General features: G+C 36.8%; 3 protein-coding genes across 3 annotated transcripts; 2 read left to right on the forward strand and 1 right to left on the reverse strand.

Moving 5' to 3' along the window:
- Positions 1 to 7410: 7410 nt before the first annotated feature.
- EV154DRAFT_565907 (uncharacterized protein) lies at positions 7411 to 8536 on the forward strand (the record flags this gene model as incomplete). Its single annotated transcript, XM_051605924.1, has 2 exons — positions 7411 to 7936; positions 8169 to 8536. 2 exons carry the CDS (start codon positions 7411 to 7413, stop codon positions 8534 to 8536), a joined length of 894 nt encoding a protein of 297 aa, XP_051455296.1.
- Positions 8537 to 13088: 4552 nt separating this feature from the next.
- EV154DRAFT_592907 (uncharacterized protein) lies at positions 13089 to 14359 on the forward strand (the record flags this gene model as incomplete). Its single annotated transcript, XM_051606934.1, has 2 exons — positions 13089 to 13924; positions 13985 to 14359. Exons 1-2 carry the CDS (start codon positions 13139 to 13141, stop codon positions 14357 to 14359), a joined length of 1161 nt encoding a protein of 386 aa, XP_051455297.1. The 5' UTR covers positions 13089 to 13138.
- Positions 14360 to 17451: 3092 nt separating this feature from the next.
- On the reverse strand, positions 17452 to 19086 carry EV154DRAFT_565912 (uncharacterized protein; the record flags this gene model as incomplete). The annotated part of the gene is made up of 2 exons (XM_051605925.1): positions 17452 to 17516; positions 17583 to 19086. 2 exons carry the CDS (start codon positions 19084 to 19086, stop codon positions 17452 to 17454), a joined length of 1569 nt encoding a protein of 522 aa, XP_051455298.1.
- Between the last annotated feature and the right edge of the window lie 3700 nt (positions 19087 to 22786).

The raw sequence follows: 22786 nt of genomic DNA on the forward strand, positions 1-22786 counted from the left end.
TCATACGAAGACACTGCTTCCAAAATCAATGTTGGCTTCTTTTCCTTGCCGGTATACTGACCATGGTATGCCGTTGGACAGTTATTCCAAGTCCAGTGCATGCAATCGAGAGACTCGAGCATACCTGGGAATCCACGTTTTTTGTTCTCTTCGAGGAGTCTCTCGGTATCTTCTTCGTTGGGTCTTCTAAGATACTCCTCTCCAAAAACCTCAACGACAGCAGCGCAGAATTTCTTCATACTTTTCAAGGCAGTACTTTCACCCAAACGCAAATACTCGTCTACCGTATCAGCGCTGACGCCGTAGCATAGCTGACGTAATGCAGCAGTAGCCTTCTGCAAAGGATGAAGTCCCATTTTTCCAGCAGCATTTGGCGTTCTTTGGAAATACGGATCATGCTCGGTGATAGCTTCCACAATTCGAAGAAAGACATTCTTACGCATTCTGAATCGACGACGAAATTCTTTTTCGCCGTAAACCGGGTTTTCGACAAAGTAATCATTTAATATACGTTGATAGCCGGATTCACTGTCTCTGTCAATGACTCTGCGTCCCTTGACTGAACCACCTGTCGTTGACTGACTGTCCATTTCATCCTTAAGTCTTTTGATGTTCAGTATATGAAGGACATTATTATTTGGACGCTTTCTGAGATTCAGGAGTGCCATGGCTGCGGGTTGTTCCATCTTAAAAAAATTCGGGATTGAGTAAAAAGATCTTGACACTTTTTTTTTTTTTCAGGTACATTTAATTAATTAAGTTTTTTGAGGTCCGTTATTTAAGAGTTTTTTTTTAAACTGCTGGGGTTGACAAAACTTTTATTGCTGAATTTAAAAAAAAAAAACTCAAACTTAAGAGTTTTTTATCTGGCACTGCTGGGGATGCTCTAATACCGTTTGTGATATAAGCTCGACAATAAATGTCATAGTAAGAACTATAAGGATATTACATCACAAGTCTAATTTAGTACGTCTGAGATATACTTAAAATTTAGTTTAAATCAAAGAGAGTTAAGAAGACTTAACGTTTATTAGAATTAGACTAAATTAGTGACTATGTAATAATCGTATAAATTTTTGGTTAATAAATGATAACTTCAAGATAGCACTAGAGATATGAACACAGCAGACATTTTTTCATATTAATACTTCTGTATATCCTTTATTATTAAAGACATCTCATAAACAGTCTCAAACTACTCCTATAGTCTTTCTATAATTTACTTTACTTTAAATCACGACACTTCCGAAAAAATTTCATAATTTAAAAACACCACCACCACAATTACTATTTCTTTTAAGGATATCATGGATACAATAAGAAATTTAATTATCACATCCTAGAAAGGATGAATGTTAGTATAAATGTCAACCATGAATCACATATGACCCCGCTTTTTTCAATCCTATCGCTGAATTGTGTACACAGCGCAAAATCTTGTGACGAGTAAATACTTAATCTGGAAGGTACAAAAAATCGATTAGGTTCGTGCTATAGAATATTAATAGATACAGTGATAATTGAGAATAAAAAGGGAAATGTAATTGGGAAAATAAAGCAAGTAAAGAAATGAGACTCTATAATCCTTTATTATAAGTTGGAGACTTTGTCATGATAAAAATAGAGGTCTTTTTTATATTCAACTATTACTTCAAGATTTTTTCCTGCGCAGATCGAATGGACTATTTACCCGCAAACTGGGAAATTGTCGTATTTGGGTACGATCCACTTAAAGAATAATTAAGCAAATCGTCTAAATAAATAAACTATGAAATTAAAACAACCTTTGATGTTGCATATCAGCATACGCTTGTATACTGCTATACAACTTCTCCTACTTCGAGTACATACTTCTATATAAAAGATTGCATGATTGGCCTAAATACGATATACGAATGACAGTTGGATACAGAATGCTATACCACTGAGTTACGATATCACCGATCGAGAAGAGAAACTTCTCAGATCAATCAAGAATTATAAGAAAGAGAAACTTAATATTAATAGTTCTCTCAATGGATTAGCTACCCAGAGAGAGAATAGAACAGCTATTAATATAAATGGTTCATTTACTTATATATTGATATAATTATACTGCTGATAAAGAGTATAAAGAAGTAGTGTATGAATTAATGGATACCTAGCTTCTACAACCAAATATACAAATATCGATAAGACATTTTATCTTTGGGATCGTAATTTATTCATTACAAAGATAATGAATAAATGATCAACTATTATGTTCTATTGCCAATTACACTTGACAAACAAGTATGCATCTTTTACAGTAACCGTTGCATGATCTGATAAATAAGTGTCTCGTAATACTAAAGATTTATTAGCATACTCATGCTCCCGATCCACTGATATGGGACAACGTTATCTGGAAACAATTCTAACGAGTAGTATCCATTTAACCCAAGGCGGGAAACAAAATATAGATCTATTCCAAAACCAGAAAGGTTGACTCATCATTAAAACTCAGGAGAGTTGTGCAATATAAAAAGGATCAATTATTTCATAGCAGCAGAGTTCTTTTAGTCTATTTTTACCCCTAATAAAAATATACTTTTATCTCATTACTTTTCTATGTAATATTTTGTCAAATACCACAGTACGTACGTTATTACACCACTTTAACTATATTATTATTGATGCTGATGAATCTTTATACTGTTGTGCAATCAAGAAATACATTATATAATAGAAAAGCAGGGTTTAAGTGAATACTTTTTATTTTATTCAATTTTTATTTTGTATTTTACTTTATCTACTAAAATGTTTGTACATATCATCTCCAAATTGATAAGGTACACTTACCTCCGTAATACGTCTTGTACGTACCTCCGTAATACTTCTTGCAGTCCACCTAGGCTAAAAAAACTTACTTTAACAGAGTAATTGCGGACGAATGGGCGAATAGTCGTCTGGGGGTGAGCATTCGTTCAAATCTGAGCGGATAGTCGTCCGTGAGCGAGTATCCGTTTATTTTGGGTAAATAAACAATGGAACACAAAAAATAAAATTACTTAATTTACTCAAAAAGGGTAAATATTCGTCCAGGGGTAACTGTTCGTTTATTGTGAGTAAAACATAAAGGTCGCACAAACATTTAAGCTTTTTTATTCGTTCCATTTACCTGCAGCAGACGAGTATTCGTCTATGGGCGAGTATTTACCCACATTGGGTAAATAAAAATTACTTTATTCGTTCCATTTACCTGCAGCGGACGCGCATTCGTTTATGAGCGAATACTTACTCACATTGAGTAAATAAAAATTACTCTATCCGTTCCACTTTTCTGCAGCAGACGAGCATTCGTATATAGGTGAATACTTTTTTGAGGAGTAAAAAAAAAGGAACACCCTAAAACCTAAAAATTGCCTGAATTATCTCATTTATCTTAACTGGATAAGCATTGGTTTATGACTATCAAGTTACTAATTTGCTTAAAATTAAATAAGCAAACGGAACATCCAACACTAAAGGCCGCCCATCCCATTAACCATGGTGCGGTGTATATCCCATAAAAATAAAAGAATAGCTGGCGTGGTTTAAAAAAATTGTGAAAGGGGGATTTATTAATTAGCAAAGGTTGGATATTTTTCCTGCTGTTTCCTTCATGTCCTCATCAAAGCTAGTAGAAGGTAAAATGACAAATAGAGAACAAGAATCTTGGTATGTTACTTTGTTTCCATTCTATGAATGTGTCACCATTTTTAGCAATCCCACAACTGTCACAATGTCCGCAATGTTAATAACAACTATTTTTTTTTCTTCGTTATTTTCGTAGGGTACAACAGTTTGAATGCAAGGGCTATGCGGGGGAGAGTAATGTCTCTTCATGACTTCAAGTACTGCGTAAAAACTAGATGTTTTATCAAATGCGTATTCAAAAAAGAATAACAGCCTACCCACATACCAGTTAGTCACCTGTAAAATTCTGCCTTGTCTATTGATAGTATTGTTAGTTTAGCTTTGATGAAAAAAGCTAAAACTTATCTTCTTGTTTGGTGATTCGAATGGAACAGAACATGCTCACCACCACGTTTTGCAATTGACTTTGATAACCCTTGTTTAAAAATGGCAGCGGAATATACGTGTGAATCTTGCCAAAGCTTACCAGCGGGAAGAATTTATTTCGCATTGATTTTAATTCGATGAATAGGCTCTGGTAAACTAAAAAAAACGCTTCTTGTACGATTTTAAAGCGCTGACAAACGATTTCATAGTCAGAAGATCACCAGCAATAAGACAATCATTATCGGCATTGCCAGTCAATTCAAATTCTTGATAAAATGGAGCCCATAGCTGACTAAAGTCCACATTACCAGAAGGATGTTCTACGAAGTCGGTTTCTAGTTTGGGGGGAGTTGGATCAAAGTTCACCATCTTTGTATTTCGCATGAAAGAAAAAAGAGTCGTTCGTTCCGTAATATTGTTGGCATTTTCACCAGCATTGACGCTAGATCTCATTTATTTTTTGTAAGCTCCTGTAAAAGTTTGTAAGAGTATAATCAAAAATCTTTAATTCATATAACTAACCTTTTTTTCTTTCCATGGATCTGACTGACACACAACGAAGAATAGAACATTGTTTTATAATAAATGTGATGTGGTTAAGTTGGTTCATGTTGACTTTGTAAATACAGTTGGATAGACACTTTTCGCTTATCAGCTTGTCCATAAATTGGAACCAATGATTGAAGGACCTGCGTAAAGAAAAGGATAAAAATAATCAGTTTAAGGAATGTTAAGAGGTGCATATCGGATCCACCTACTTGTATATTGGCTTGATATCATCTTCGGTTATTCGGAACTGCAACGGTAATGATATGCCTCGTACCAGGTTAAGGAATCCGTCAATCACAACAGTGTCATCAAACTGTGATACAATCAGGGTTGGTACACAATAAAGCAGCCAATCCAGCCACTCAGCAGAACGATAAAGTGCCTTGACATTGTTAGGCTCCATTGCAAACCAACTACCTTTTGTTGTGTTTTGAGGTAAGTAAAAGTTATAAGGCAGTTTATGAATAATTTGAGACTGTTTATAAGATTGTCTTTATTATGAAATAAAATGAACAAGTATTTATATAAAAAAGACTATCTGCTGTACCACTATCTTTAGTGTATCTTTGAAGTTGTTATCATTTTCCCAGTGTGTATCCTGTTACCTTTAACTGCTTATTTTATAAATATGTTACACTTGGAATTACTGTCATCTTAGACACATTGTACTTCCATATCTTTAGTAAGCCTTAGTCACTGTGTTCTTGTAACCTTGTGATATGATAGTACCAACTATCTATATTGGGTAATTGATTCTTTAATCATTCTTAATGTATTGATGTCATAGATATGGATTTATTTAATGTAGCAACAATATAGCAGATTACCACACCTTTGAAACAAGATGCTGGTATGAGTTGTCTAGATCCTTCCATGCTCTTTTTGATGGCTGTGAACGAGTTATTAGACAATTCAAATAGATAATCTGTTTCCTTTTCACAGTACTTGAAATGAAGGTTGTACTTTGGAGATAGCATGGAAAAAACAACTTTGGCAATGTTAGATTACAGATGCAACTCATCAATTGGATAAAAAGCAACCGACGTAAAAGATACTAGATCACCAAAAACACCAGGAAGATTAATGTTGTAGTCGTTATCTGCTTAATATGATGCAATGATAAATAGAGGACAACATACGCAAACACTATCATACTTACATGGACTTCACTATCGTGTTTTTTTAACAAATTATCCCTTGATCTCAACAACGCTTTTCCATCCTGAAAAGACATACCATGCGTCCCCTCGCCAACAATCCCATCTTTGTTTTTTACATCGCCTCTATGCTTTCCCTTTGTCAAACAAAACCTGCAGCCATATGTTGAACAATGACCACCAAAATTCATCAACTCGTTACATTGACCACCATCACCAGAAACATACATAGTTCTTACTCTACTAATTGCAGCTTGCTGTCCGTTTCGCTTGACCAGAAGAGGCTTGGAGTGCAATTCAGATAATTCTTTGATAATTTGTCGCAAATACGAGTTAAGATTGACCTTTACTTTGCCGAAAAACAGTACCGATTTGGAAAGTATTTTCTCGAGTAAAACGCTATGATGATGTAAGTATACCTCAATTTAGCTGGAGTCGGGTTTACGTACTTCCGAAATATCATTGTTTAAAATTACACGATGGATCATCGTCATTTTCGTGCTCGAAAACTTGTTGCAAAAGCCTCGATGGCAATCTTTAAAGCAATGTCATACTTATTGTCAAAATGCCCGTTTTTACAAATTTCGTATAGAGCTCTCCATCAAAGGCATCCCTGTAAATTGTTTCTTGCGATGGCTGCAAAATTTCTGAGTTGGGATATTCTTCAAATCGGTATGGTAGTCTTTCCCTTACATCACCACAAGCTGAAAATTCTGACAATTTGGCTGCGATATTTATGGTCTTTAGTTCTTTCTTGATATTTCTAGAACAATCACAAATGGGACAAGAAATAAGATCAACATCCTTTATAGCATCATACAAGTAACATCCATTAGTAGCACAAACTTTATGCTTGTTGACAAGATTCATCGGTACCACACGTTTAATGAGTTTATCACAAGCTTCACGTCCAAGTAATTTGCTCGATTTGTCTATGGTAAAATATTTTAGCACTGTTGATAAATTGTATTCAGTATTATTGAAGTTCATATATTTACCAATTTTTTTATCAGACAACATGTTATTGAATAACTTTATCAGTTGCCTATGACCTTCGCGACAAATATTTCTCTCTTCACAAATATGTGAAAGGCGGATACTGTATCCTTGAGCTGGACTAAAGGGATTGGATGGAATAAAGACATCACGCACAGTATAAATAGACTCGTCGTCTTCGCAACAAGTAGGAATATTTTCAGAAATGTCTTGAAATATGGGCCATGTAAGTATCATCTCCTTCATTTGATTATTTTATTGTACATACCTTCATTATTGTCACTAAACGAATCCATCTCTGGCGCATCAAATCCAGCAGTATCTTCGAAATCATTCGAGTCGGTGAATAATGCATCTTCAAAAATTTCATCATGCTCTTCATGAACCCACTTATTTTGGTCTAACCCTTCAAAGTTGAGTTAGCTAGGAGGATTTTCACTGGGAGCATCAGGCGGTTTCAGAATCAATAACTTTAAATTCTGCAAAAGTATTTCTGGGATATGATTGGTCCATGTTTTTTTGCAAGTTTTTGCGACAAAATAGTTGCAAAAACAAAAAAATAGTCTAAATTAGTGTAAACATTTAGTGTTCCATGACACAATATTTCATGCTTCATCGACATAATTCACTTATTCATCGCTTTTTTTAAAAAAATTAAAATAATAAACGATTCAAATTTTTAACCATGGATATTACGAAGCTTTTGACAAACGATACTGATAGTCACTCATCGCCAGTCGCTCCTAACATCCGCAAAGATAAGGGTAAAGAGAGGGAGGTGTTACCCAGAAAAGTAGAATTAAACAACAAGCCAGAAATAAGACAAGCGGAAGGCTCTAAAAGTACCCAGTCAGATGATCAACATAGAAAAACCAGGTCATGGTTTGTCGGGGAAGGTGATGACAATAAACCGGCAATGGACCGCGTCAAGAATTTTTTGTTGGATAACAATGGCAAGTACCTTGATATATGGAGTGGTGTTCCAGATAAAAGAACTGGAAATACGACCCAGGGAAAATCACCACCATGGGTATCTCAACAATGTGCGGACGAGTTTGCCAAACATGGCGTCAAAGGAAAGAAGGAAACTATTCGCACCCAAATTATGAATATGTTAACGTCTTATGGAGAAGCGACAAAACTCTTCTACCAAACAGGTGCAGGAGCTAAAGGCGACGTCCCATGTGTAAGCATGTCCGAAGAGTTCAAGAGTAAGCGATGTAATATATTTTCCTTTATACCATGCTCACCTATAGATATTTGTAGAAAAAGTATTAGAAAAATGTCCCCAGTACTTCGAATTTGAGCCACATTGTTCTGATAGGTTCACGAACGACTCTTGAGCTGCGGACACAGGAACTATTCAAGATAAGCCTTTCAATAAAGAAACGTTTATTGCGAGTATTCCCAATAAGTGATCGATTGATGACGTTGCCGATGAAGAGTCTGAGAAGGATAACGAAGATAAGAAGAGGAAAAGAAACAAGAAACAAAAAACACCAAAAACTCCCATGTATGTTGAGCTTATGGAACGCTTTGAAATTGAAACTGGAGCTAATGACAGTAATGCCGGTAGAAGTGAATCAGGTTCGAATGCTACCAATCACAGTGAAAAGTTGACGTCTGTTGCGGCTCTGGAAACATGCATAAAAGAAAGAAAACAGCAGAATGCGGAGGCCAAATGGAATGATAGTCTTATGCAGATAGGGAATCGTCGTCTTGAGCTTTTAAAAATAGGCCTGCAAATTGAGACAGTCAAGACGATCTATGAACAAGAAGTTGAGCTTCTTAACCGAGGTCCGTTAGAATAATAAACTATTTTTTTTTCCTCAAATTTTCTAACTATTTTTGACAAATTGTCCCTTTTTTTTTACGCCATGTCCCTGGCGACCTTCTGTTTTTTGGCACTTTTGTTGGAAGAAACAGTAAGCTCTTTGTCCACAGCGTCACTTTTGGGTTGGGGTGTGTTTCCGTTGTAATCATTGTCATCATAAGTAACATCATCCACATCATCCAAAAGTATGTTATGCAACATGGCGCAAACACGTATCCAACGCATAACATGGTACAAGCCTTCTTTAATGTTGATCTTGCACCGAAGATTCTTAAGACTGCCAAATCTCATCGTCAACACCCCAAAACAGTTCTCAATGCTAACTCTGGTTCTTGCATGCAGGTAGTTGAATGTTTTCATCTCCTTGGTATAACCACCCTTTTCATTGTCTCTGTAAGGGATGATTACATTCTTTTCCAGACTGTAACCAGAGTTACCTAGGACATACTCCTCATCTTCAAAGTACTTGTCAAGATTTTTTCCCAAGTCAGAACTTCCAAAAACTCGAGAATCGTTTCTACATCCAAGAGAACCGGTTGCAAAAAAAATGATTCTTCTTTCTGGATCACAAACGGCCATCGTTTGAATGGAGTATCATTTTTTTCTGTTAAAGAATTCCATACCTCTGAACTTTGGTTAATACTCCAGATGAATGAGGGTGCCGTCAACAAAGCCAAGACAATCTGGAAATCCATTGTTCTTTTTGGTGAAGTGCTTGATTTTTTTTTTGCTCCTTGTCAGGCCATTTATTAACATCGCTCTTCATCGACAACATGACATCAAAGAATCTTGTTGTTAAGACATGAACAGACCACTAACCGATACCTGCTAGCATGGCAATTCTTCCAACTGAAGCGCCATTTCCATCGCTTCCCAGACGAAGTAGTACTACCATCAGTTGCTTTCTGACGCTTGTCTGTTGGCGGCTTGAATCGGAAGACTGATAGAGCCTGTGCCCTGATACCATGGTTACGATTTTTTCAACAGATTCTTTGGATATTCGCATATCCTGCTTGGATCTGGTCTCATCCAATGAGTCAACAAAGCATTCCCATCTATTAGATCTTCTAGGAACACTTCTTCTAGGTCTCAGGTAACGATGGCTCTCCAAGGATTTAATATTCAACAATACGGGGTCGTTCATCAAAGCGGTTCTAGCCATGGCTATCTCGTCTTCATTAGATCCTTCGTTTTTCATGGTATTTAAGATAGCTACAGCCTGTTTCAAATGGTTTCTGGCAGCTTCTTGAACTTTTTTAGGCAAAGTCTGTCTATTGGATAATTTTGGCATGATTTTAAACGTAATTAATATGTTTTGAGTGAAAAGGGACAACATTACATCATCTTTACAATTTAATTTTTAGTATTTCATTGAGGGGGGGGGGACTCAGAAAGCGATAAATATAATTGGCTTAGAAAGTCACACGAATATTTTTGCAAACTTAAAATTTCTGATTCTGAAACCCCCTATCCTTAGACATGTTATGTGTATCTGTTGGAACAGATGACGAATCAACTTGAGCAAGACGTTCATAGTACCTGGACAAACATTTAAAAAGCACAGCCGTAGGAGCATAGGTTCGAGCTCTTTTATATTTTCTTGGACCAGTGTTGTTTGGGGGCGTTTGCATTGTAAATATGGTGCTGGTATAATTTTTTGGTCGATATTCCTTATCCTTTTATATCTAAAATAGACGTATTACTTCGGGCTTGCTATATATTAGGTAATTTGTCATATTTAAACACGCAAAACGAGCTATCACTCAAAAATCTTTGACGTAGTTACTGTGGGCCCTTACCTTTTATGGAACGTTTGGTATAAAAAGAGTACTCTTTGACATTAGACCACCCGATGTCTAAAGAATTTTTGAAAATTCCATTTAGCGTAGTGTTACAGAGTTTGTACTAGTGCAACATAATTATATGGTAATTACGTCATTTAGTATTTCATAAATGCATAACAAAAATAACGACAATAAGTCCTTTTTTGCTACTCCAAATTATTTATCTGTTCTTTGTAAACTTTAAAAATGAACTCTCGTACTTTTATGGATGATATAGCTATGTACATGTTTGATAGACGACGTATTGAGGAGCGCAACAGTAGAAAAACCAGAGCAAAGTATCAGCGACCTGATTTAGAGTCATGGACAGAAGAAAAGTGCTATAAAATGTTTCGTTTTACCTACAAAGAGATTTGTCAAATTTGCCAACTCATCGGTTTGGATAATAAACTAAGATTTAATAGCATCAAGGTAACCAGGGAGTTTGCTATGGCTCTGCTTCTTTATCGACTCTCATTTCCACGTCGCTTATCAGATATGGTTGACATCTTTGGTATGGCTGAAGATAACATTGGAAGAACTGTCAATGGACTGTCAGATATTTTACTTCAGAAGTTCAGGTATGGCCTCGAGTTTGACGAGAGACAGTTTTCCAAATCCAATTGCGAAAAGTTTTCAAGAGCTATTCTAGAGAAAGGGGCATATTATCCAAACATTGTTGGTTTTATCGATGGAACCATGCAACAAACATGCCGTCCAAAAATCAACGCAGACCAAAAGGCATTATTTAATGGTTGGAAGCATCAACACTGTATCAAGTTCCAAGCAATCTCTACCCCTGACGGAATTACCAGCAGTTTATCCGGTCCTTACGTTGGTCGACGAAATGACAGAGGTATGTTGAACGAAAGTCAAATGCTTCAACGTCTTCAAGCGCACTTTGGGCATATTTCTCCGGAATACGAGTATTGTATTTATGGAGACGAGGCTTACTGGTCCACAATGCATGTCATCCAACCGTATCGTAACCCACTAAGAAATGAGTTCGAAGGCGAAGTGAATCTTTCCATGTCAAAAGTTCGAGTAGCAATTGAGATGGAATTCGGCAAAGTCTCTCAGTTGTTTAGAGCATGCAAATGGAAGTATGGAAATATTGTTTCGCAGACAAGACCAGCAACAAAGTATATGCTCAGTACAGTTTTCAAGAATTTTCACACCTGCATTAATGGATCTACTGTATCTTCGATGTTTGATTTGCAACCACCATCTCTCGAGGAATACATACAAGGATTGATGAGAGAAAGAAGCCAATTTGATATTGTTGAATAATTAAAACTTTATTTATTTAAAAACATCATAAACATTTGTTGAAGCTTTTGATTATCCTCATGCAATGTTTGAAGAGCACTCATTATTTCTGAATGCTCTTTACGACGGAGACCATTTGATCTCTCGAGTATAGACTCCGGCTCGTCTTCTATCATTCGAATAGGTTCTACAGTAGTGGTTTTTTCTACAGGATTAATTGCTGAACCTGTTATGGCAGTAGAAGGGCCATCGTCTCTCTCTTTCCCCTTGTTCTTATGAAAACATTTGCCTTCCTTTGCCAGTCCTTGCATACGTTTATCCCTTTTTTCCGTTTTCTCTATATCCTCTCGTTTCTTTATCTTCTCGTCAGCAGAACACTTGATATCTTCTTGGTACTACAAGGTAAATTATTAATATGTCATATCACTGATCAGTAATTCAGTAAAGATAAATACCTGATTCCAAGCATTATAAGCAGCTCGCTCAATATCCGAATTAAAACGATTGATTCCAGACGACTTATTAACCACATTCTCTGAAAACAAATGCTTATACTGGTCAAGTAAATCACGGAATTTGGCAATCATTGCCACTCTTTTCAAAGGAGTTTCACTTTCGTCCTGTTCATTGACCTCTTTCAAAATTCGTTCCCAATATACTCCTCTGGTTTTATATGGAACTGCAAATGGCCTATGGGTTACATATGATGTCAAAACGGTCATTTCACGTTTTTTGGTCCATATCCCTCTCTTATTTGTTCCTTTATCAGAGATTTGTTTTTTATCCTCTTCCTGTTCTTTCTTTCCTTCTGTTCTTCTACGTTTTCTGCCGTCTGTTTTTCTTTTTTTTGGGTCGGCATCAACAAAGGAGAGGGTTACTTGATTATTTTTGTTGTTATTGGCTTCTTTCTTTGAGTTCATTTAAAATGTTAAGAAGAATAAAAAAGAAAGGGCAATATTATGGGTCGAAACTGATAAATACACTAATTGCGAATTTATTAAACAATAATTTCGTAATGCTTTTTATTTTGTTACACGACAAGTGATTAAAATGGAAGTGGTGACACAAAAATAACGAAAAGTTTAGTGAAATTTTAAAAATTCTTTAGACATCGGGTGGTCTATTACAAACAAGTTTACGTTGGTGTAAAACGACAAGATTCTTTTTTTTTGTCTGTCGGAATGACCATCTCAAATATTCCCATGTAAGTTAGTAACATATATAGTGCATTGCTTACCAGCCTTCTAACAGCTTTTTATTCTTTAACGCGTTATCACTGTCAATGGTTACGAGTAATCCTTCACTGCAAATTTTCTGGTAATTACGTTGCAGAATTATGCCAAGCCTGTCAAATTGCCTGATTTGTGATGACAGACGGTTTCCATCTTCTCCTAATTGGGACAGAATACCGAATTGAAAAGCATAAATGCATTCTAATTTTTTTTAACTACATCATTTTATCATCTCTTTAGAAAACTACTTAAACTATGCTTGATACCAACATCTATGACTACCAAACCTTTGCTACGCAAGGATTAAAGTCTTCCTTTGATAGTCTCTTTCACTCTGTCTCCAGCTTCTCTTTCGGTCACGGTCCTCTAGGAGCTGAAGTGAAATCTCTTAAGCATAAAGTTATAGAAATGAAGAACACCATTACAGAGTTAAAAGAAATAATTAAAGACATGGCTGGTCACTCACGGGTTGCTGGTGAGATATTTTTAAAGAACGAAATACCTCATACAATGCAAATTCGGTTCCAAGGTATGTCTGGTTGTACTGCTCAAGAAGGCAACACGGAATTAAGAAACATGCTCAGCAATATCTACACCGAGGAGAAGAAAAAGGCTATTTTACAGAACCCTAATCGTTTAGGCCAACGTGTTGAAGTTAAACCATCAGGTCTATCTGCAAAGAACGAGCTCATTGAGGCCTCAAAGATCTTTTTCAAAAGCCACAACAATGTATTGGACGGTATTCCTGTTGAAATGGATGACTGCGAACTAGAACGTCAATACGATTTGACATACACTGCGATGAAAAATTTCGTTTCTGTTTGCATCATTTCTCAGTTTACACTGTATCCAGGTTTTACTTGGATAAAGATTGGGTTTAAAGAAAGGGAATTGCTCGCATTGATTAATGATGATCTTATGTTCTCTTACCTTGGAGCTGATAACTGCCTGCGTCTGTTTGCGTTTATCAAAAGTTGGGGGGCTAAAACCCTTTTGGTTGCTACAATCAGAACCCGTATAAAGTCAATTCTTAAGACGAAGGTGAATACTACCATTGAAAATGGAAAGTTGGCATTGGACTAATATATAGCACTTTATTAGATCCAGCCTGACGCCTCGACGACAAACTGCAATGAAATAGAGGAGAGTGAAGACGAATTAGCAAGAGATGTCAATACGAGTGTTTCTGCAAACAAAGGTGACAGTCTCGAGATGTTTGACTGTTACGAGAGTGACGAGAGTGACGACAATGAGGATGAAGGGGAGGAAGAAAAAAGAATGGCTAGAGAAATTAAAGCTCTAGCCCAGAAAACTAGAGAGTGTGAGTTTGCTTTGGAGCAGGCTAGACTACGTAGAAGTGTCACTTCTAGTAAGAACAATAAGGGTCCTGTTGCCAGGAATCCGCGTAAACAACAAAATTTATCCGCCTCAATTCATCCCTCCGTCGTTACTCCAACCACTAGAAAGTACATATAGACAGTCCTTTTTTTTTTTATCTTTTTACATCAATAAATCAGTTTATTTTTTAAAAAAAATAACTTTTAGTCGTTCTTGTTTCTGGAAAGCATGTAACTGAATAAACGTTTGGACTGACTTCTTTCGTAATTCCACTCTGGTAAATTCGTCATTCCATCTCTGAAGTCCCTCCCCTTACTCATCTTTCCTTTAAATCACCATAGACAGGTGTATCAAGGCCATAATTGCAGTGTAATACGCCAGTACTATAAGTAAGTGTTTTTCGTTTATGGCTTTTCTTTTCTCTAATTATCTTTTTAGACTTACGCTTCCTGTTTTTACCGTTGTGGCGACCACTCTGTTTAGAAAAGGAATTAGTACGTATCAGTTTTGAGTCTTCTGATCATTAACTAACTTAATGTTCATTTAGAAACCTTTGGTTATCCCCCTTGTTTTTAAATTATAGGTTGCTTCATATACAGAATAATCAATGCTAGCATGTTATACCATGTACCTTTTACGTAATAGCTCATTCAAGTAATAATCCTTCTACATAGCAATTTGTCCTCAAGTATCAAGATATAAATAAATCTTACTTTCATTCTTTTTAATAAAATGTATAATCAACTTTTGAAACTGCAAACCAATTTTTTCAAAAGAATGGCGCATTTAATGATTCAATATGTATAAATGCTAGTATTTTATATGGCTGAAGGCTGAAAGGGAGAGCTTATATTAACATATATACGCCCTTGATTATGCATTTAATCCTTTTTTCTTGGTAAACGGGTAAACGCTTACTATCAACCCGTCCAAACGAGTAAATAGGTAGATTTACCCGATTCATTTTTTTGGGGTATATGGGTAACCACTTACTCTAAATCCGTCCAAATGGACGAATCGGACGAAAAAATATAGCCTTGGTGTATGCGGTACACTATGCGGTAGACGAGGTACAATACGCGGTAGACGAGGTACGCTATGCTGTAGACTATGACCACTACGTGGTAGACTATGTACACTATGCGGTAGACGAGGTACACTACGCCGTAGACGAGGTACACTACGCCGTAGACGAGGTACACTACGCGGTAGACGAAGTACACTGTTGTGTTTTGAGGTAAGTAAAATTATAAGGCAGTATGTAAGTAATTTGAGACTGTTTATAAGATTGTCTTTATTATGAATTAAAATGAACAAGTATTTATACAAAAAAGGCTATCTGCTGTACCACTATCTTTAGTGTATCTTTGAAGTTGTTATCATTTCCGCAGTGTGTATCCTGTTACCTTTAACTGCTTATTTTGTAAATATGTTACACTTGGAATTACTGTCATCTTTGACAAATTGTAATTCCATAACTTTAGTAAGCCTTAGTCACTGTGTTCTACTAACCTTGTCATATAATAGTACTAACTATGTAAATTGGGTAATTGAATTCTTAATCATTCCTAATGTATTGTTGTCATAGATATGAATTTATTTAATGTAGCAACAATATAGCAGATCACCACAATCTATTCGGCTCATCCTTTCGTATTTGACGCTCTATTCCACGAATGTAGTTACTCTAATCTTGTCACTCAGCTATACTAAATATACCCAAATTATTATTAATATCATATTGGGAATACATTCTTATTGTTCGATAGAATATCGGTTTCCCCATATGTTAAAATGAAATCAGATTTAATATTTGTTCCTGGATTGAAAGAGTAGCTGCAGAAGTTTCTAGGTTCTCTTAAATTAGTTTAATAATCCTGTCAAGATGCCTGCCATTAAATGTACTAACGATAATCCCATCGAAGTACCAGATACGGGTCAACTATTTCCTTCTGTGTAAAATTAAGCTATGCTCCATTTGTAACTGATTTCTAAATCTAAATTTACCAATTCTTAGTTTGCGGGTAGATAGTCAATGCGATCTGCGCAGGAAAAATATTGAAGTATTAATTGAATATGAAAAGGACCTCTATTTTTACCATCACAAACTCTCCAACCAATTAGATAAAATTATAAACTCTTATTTTTTCACTTGCTTTATATCTCAATTTAGATTCGCTTTTTTATTCAGAATTATCAGAATGAGTTCAACCAAAATACCTAATTTTCTCGCGGAGACAGTCCAAACCATGATTGAAGCTTAACCGAATATATTTCTTTGTAAAATACTTTTTTTGAGGTGTTAGTCCCTTTTTTTTCAATGAACTCTGACGACTACAGCAGAATATTGTAAAATCTAATCGCGATTCATCTTATCGATCTAACTTCGACAATTTCTCATTCCACCATTTTAGCTGGTTATGAACCCGTTGTATTGAAAAAAAATCTAATTGGAATCGATAAAAATGTTTCTCGGTAGGTAAAAGAAAATCTAAACTTCTTCTGGCATGTGCTCTGATGGTCATCGAGTAGGACGAAATACCGCCGAACGCAAAATTTTGCTAATGTTTAAGATGGCGAGATCCCAAGAATCCTTCCTTACTTCCTTTCGTAAGTTTGGAGAAGTAGTTATGTCCTGTTCTTGAAATTGCTTTATTTTACGTCGTGTAGATGTATGGGCAATGTCAATTGCTGTGACAATTCAGACTCTTGACAAATCACGGGGCATTGCCATGGCGCTGATTACTACTCGAGAAAAATCGTGAACATGTTTCTTTCATGCGACCTTATTTTTAAAGGTATCGAAGTTATTTACATATTTTTCTATTGGTGAACGCCCTATGCAATATTGTTCGGACAAATATTTGAATATAAAAAAAATAATTGAACCATCGACCATTACAATTTTTAGGGCGGATTTTAATACAAGTCGATGGAGGGTAAAAGGAATCATTGCGTAAACAGCTTTTTTTTTAAATATGGTATTGTCATACATATGCCACCTTCTAGTAGAAAACGTGCCAAAATTTGGGCTTCGCCTAAATTTGAGAACTTAACCGTCCGTTATTGCGGATGGATTAGGTGAACCGTAACCAAAAATAACGTACAAAGAACCCTTTTTAATTTTGTTTACAGAAACATGAATAATAGTAGAACGTAAAAGAAGATGTGAAATGTTTTAAATAAGTTTTTAATAAGTTTTTTGTTTTTCAAAAAAACAGGAAGGGAAACTACAAATCCCGCGAACGGATTCTTTTGGTATCCGGTTCCTCAGGATCAACGACGTTTTGCTCTTCTATAAAATAAAAATCATATATTCCTTAGTCGAAAAAATAAGGCAGGTATTAATAATTTTACTTACCAGCAGCAAAGGGCAACTTCAATTCCGGCTGCTTTTTGATTTTGTTGGCGCGTGAGAGCCTAGGTCTGGCAATCACGCGAGGGGGGGTCAAAACACCAGAGTAATCTACCACAAAGGTAGTGGCCTCACCGGAAGGAGGGGATGCTCTAAGGCAAGGAGAAGAAACGGGATATACCCGGGGAGATGTGGTGGGGGAAGGAGAGGGAGTTTTTCGCTTGCCACCCAAAACATCATCCTCCAAAGGGGGAAGACGGGATAGAGCGGACGGAAGAGGAAGCAACTCCGGGGAAGCAAAAGCCCCGCGGAAGAAAGGAGAAGGAAGGGGAGAAAGCAAACCTTCATCGTCCACACCAGGCACGGAAGCACCACCAACAACCGAGGTAAAAGCGTCATCCCCAATTGGGGAAGAAACCGCCAGGAAAGCGTTATCCCCAGAAGGGAAAGAAACCGCTTCATCAGCGTTATCCCTAGGAAGGGAAGAAACCACTGGAGCTGCGTTATCCCTAAGAAGGGACGAAACCGCAGAGAAAGCGTTATCCCCATAAGGGGAAGAAACCGCTTCATCAGCGTTATCCCAAGCAAGGGAAGAAACCGCTGGAGCTGCGTTATCCCTAAGAAGGGAAGAAACCGCAGAGAAAGCGTTATCCCCATAAGGGGAAGAAACCGCTTCTTCAGCGTTATCCCTATGAAGGGAAGAAACCGCTGGGACAGCGTTATCCCTATGAAGGGAAGAAACCGCTGGATCTACGTTATCCCTAAGAAGGGAAGAAACCGCAGAGAAAGCGTTATCCCCAAAAGGGGAAGAAACCGCTTCTTCAGCGTTATCCCTATGAAGGGAAGAAACCGCTGGATCTACGTTATCCCTAAGAAGGGAAGAAACCGCAGAGAAAGCGTTATCCCCAAAAGGGGAAGAAACCGCTTCTTCAGCGTTATCCCTATGAAGGGAAGAAACCGCTGGATCTACGTTATCCCCATAAGGGGAAGAAACCGCAGAGAAAGCGTTATCCCCATAAGGGGAAGAAACCGCTTCTTCAGCGTTATCCCTATGAAGGGAAGAAACCGCTGGATCTACGTTATCCCCAAAAGGGGAAGAAACCGCAGAGGAAACAAGAACAGGTGCGTATTCTTGTACCCATGCCTGGACTATAGCGTCGCAAGCGAAAGCAAAGGCAGGAACATGGGATTTGGGTTGGTAAGGTTGAAGGGGTGGAGGCACAAACCCAGGAGAAAGGCAAGGCAAACCGACAACACAAACGCAATCGAGGCTGTAACAGCCGAACCCTGATTTTTGCAAGGGCGAAAGAGAAGCCAAAGCAAAAGGTTGGTTGCTTACCTCACGAAGAGGAAGAGAACCGGCAGAGGCAAGAGAAACGGGAACAGCGGAAGGAGCACAAACGCGAGAAGACGAAGGCTCAGCTGCTAGACGTCTGATGTCAGCGATGAGGGCATCATCATCACCCCAACGGACACAGACATTGTCATAATTGACAGGTCTTTTTCTCATACCACGCCAAAGAGACACGAAGTCACTGCTTATCTTCTCCCGAAGGAAAAAGAAAGCCAACTTGGTCGAACACCAAAAAAACCACAACAACAGGAAGGCAAGATCAGTCAATCCGCGGAAAAACCTATACATTAACGACATTAGAATGGTGTTTATGCTCTTAATCATTTTTTTTTTACACTTACTCATCAAAAAAACTGATTAGGAGCATCTTACAATGTTTGCAGTTTTAAAGAAAGAAAAAAAGAGAAACGGAAAAAAAAAGTTTTTAAAAAAAAAAACCGACTGCGCCAGGGAGAATGATGACGTCTGGATTTTTTAGCCAATAACGGAACTTCAATTTTTTTTAAATCTAATGACTTCATAAATACATTGACGGACAGAATGAGAGAAACTATAGAGGAATGTACTCCATTAGTAGCCTTTTATTTAATGGATTCCTAAACCTCTCTATTTCTACATTGTGGTATTAGACCTTTTTTCCTAAGACTATCTCCAGTGGTTTGCTAAATTGGCGAAATTTATTAGATTTGTCTTCTTTTTTTAACAAAACGAGACTTAAACCGTTTGGTAAAAAAAAAACCAAAATTTGCTAAGTTTCATTTTTTCGAAAAAATAGATAAACCTGTCATTATTTAAAAAAACACTTTTTGCGTCTTTCGAGCTAAAGTATTAAAAAATTTCGAAACAACAACAACAACAACAAATTTAACAAAAACAAAAGCAATAGCAAAGGAACAACGCACAGATTATAATTGTGGCCGTGGCAATAACTAGATTTTAGAACAAGAGATCCTGTAGTGTAAATGTTGGGTAAAATTCTTAACCAATCAGAGCAAGAGCGACGACCAAAAAAACGCAGATTATGGAGTGTCTGTCGAAGGAGACTTTGTAACAAACTTAGTCAAAGTCTACCAAATACCTGTACCCGCCAGGGCCAAAAAGTGTTACTAGAACAAATTCACTGCGATTGTTTCTGCTATAAACACGTTTTATTGGTTTTTTGATATTTCCATCAGAGGCCGGAATCCCCGTTGATTTGATCCTTTTGACGCGGTATATAATACAACTAAAAATTATTTGACCTATGTAAAGACTAAGATAATATTTTGAAAAGCAAAAACCATTAGAGCCATTGAGATATATAAGCTGTTCGATACTAAGGATAAGATATAATTTACCTTCCTAAATTGATGTAAGGTCTTATAAGTGAGCGAAAAGTGGATGACGTTTATCGAGGTTACCCAAATCATAGTAAAGACGAAGGCAAAGAGGATGTCTATGAGTATGACAGTGGAAGACATCACTGAGGAATAGACCTGTCCTATGGAGCCCATGAACGCTGACGCCATGATGAAGAATGGTCGTGACCAGAATGCTGAGGTACACTCCATATTGAAGGCGTTCGTTCAGCTTACGAACCGCAAGATGCAATTTTCAGAGGAAGAAGAAAGTTTTTATTCGATCGAAGTAAGACTATTTTATTACCTTATTTGCACACTCTTTGAAAATCATTTCCCACTTTCATTCTCAATTTCGTCACACTTTTCTATTTATTTTTTGCTCACTTATAATACGAGTTTTTTCTCACTGATGAATAACAAATCACCCACTTTAACCTATACCTTTTGCTCAAATTTAGAAAATAAGTATAATCTAATGGACCTTAGTATTTATCAGAAAGATGGGCATGTAAATGCTGTAGATGAACTGGGATAGTTGAGGATAGAGATAGATCAATAAAAACAATAAAATATTTTGAGACTGCTTATAAGTTTTATTAAGAGTAAAAGTAGATTAAAAGATTCAGAGGGTTCTGTTCTAACTATCAGTTTGCATATTTATATATGTTAAGAGAAATCGGATTATGAGTTTAGTTTGATGGATAAGTTAAACAGCACTAAAATAGTGCTTGTAGTTGGATATGATATAATGTATAAGAAATTAGTTCATGTTGTGATGTAATAACGTATGGGACGATGAAATGAGATTTGATTTAGTAATGTTTTATGGTGTGATTAGTACCAACAGTAGGTGGATTACCACATGAACATGGAAGTGCACCCACCGTCAAATATGGAACATGCAATAGAAAGTCTTAATATACAGTTCAGTAATGTAGAATCAACCAAAAAACTGTTTACAACTTTATCACGGAGAAGTGTGCCCTGTGACTTAAAAAAGTACGCGTTTATTCAAAAAAAAGAAACTCACACGCAGGCATTTAAAAAATATTTGACTGGGTTACAAGATGGAATCAATTTGCCATGGACTACAATAGAAATTGGGTTTTCATCGCCGAGTTTTCCTTTCACATCCATTTAAAGCGAAAAATGGTTTGGTCGCCTTTATTGCCAGCACTAAGTTCTCTCTAGATCGGAAATCGAAAATAAATTGTCCGGTTTTTCTTCAAAAATATGAAAAAAGTGCTTGAAAAGCAGATTTAAAAATGGGCAAAATAACACATATACATATATGGGTGTAAATAAAAAGCTGATGAACGTCAAGGGACATTCAAAAATTTTCTTTTAAAAAGGAAATGATTAAATAACAAACGTTTTTAAATCTATATTTGTTTTTGTTTGTTTTTTTTGTTTATTTTTTTTTTTGTTTTTTTTACCTTTTACTTTATTACTACTTTTTAGCACTTAGAGCATCCCCAACGGTGTGTGAAAAAATCATTTTATTCCAAAATAGCACAAAGATTTAGAATAATTTAACCCCAACGGTCAATTGGATAATAGAATATTTTAAAAATTTTATCACAAATATTCTAAATTTCCAATTGAATCAATAAATTTAGAAAATTTCTTCTTTTATTCTAGTCCCTTAATTTTTTTGACATGAGCGATAATTTCGAAACAGTAACAATCCCTGAGCTTCCCAAAAAGGCAGGACGTGGAGCAAATTGGTCAAGAGCCGAAGACCAACAGTTGTGCCTTTCGTTTGTCGCCATTGCTACCGATGGTGTCATTGGTAAAGGTCAGACATGCAAAAGTTTTTGGGATCGCATTAAGACCGACTACAATGCCAAAATCGGTGACAATGCTGTCGAAGAACGTACCAGTGCTGCCGTAACCAGCCGTTGGAACACCATCAATCCCAGCGTGCAAAAGTTCACCGGCTGCTACGAAACTCTTTTGAGAAGTGTGCAGCAAAGTGGATCAAGTCCTCAGGATTTGGTAAGATGGCTATAGCTTAATTCTAGCAGAACTAAATTGTTATTTTACATAATAGGTCCATAAGGCGTATGCTCTATACAAAACGTCGACCAAAAACGGTGCTCCTTTTGTTTTGGAACACTGTTGGCAAATCTTATCCGCTGAGCCAAAGTGGGCCATGTACAACATGCCTAAGCCTGTTGTAACTAAGAGAAAAAACAATGGCAGTCTTGAAGTCATTGAAGACACTGAGACGGGTTCTTCTTCTGGGGATGTAACACGCCCAATGGGGTGTAAAAAGCTGAAGGCACTCCAGCAGCGTGAGCGCCAAAACGAGGTAGGTGAAAGCATCGCCGCCCGTTTGAAGGATCTTCTGGAGTTGAACCAGAAGAAGTTACTTCAGAACAAGTTGGCTGTTCAAGTAACCAACAAGAAGATGAGGTTCGACAAGAGAGTTCGAGATGAAAGAATCATGTCGATGGATCTTTCGGTCATGACTGACCCTCGTAAGCGTGCGTACTTCGAGAAAAACCAGGAGA

The sequence above is a fragment of the Mucor mucedo genome, assembly GCF_025094135.1.
Source record: "Mucor mucedo strain NRRL 3635 chromosome Unknown EV154scaffold_78, whole genome shotgun sequence".
Taxonomy (NCBI): domain Eukaryota; kingdom Fungi; phylum Mucoromycota; class Mucoromycetes; order Mucorales; family Mucoraceae; genus Mucor; species Mucor mucedo.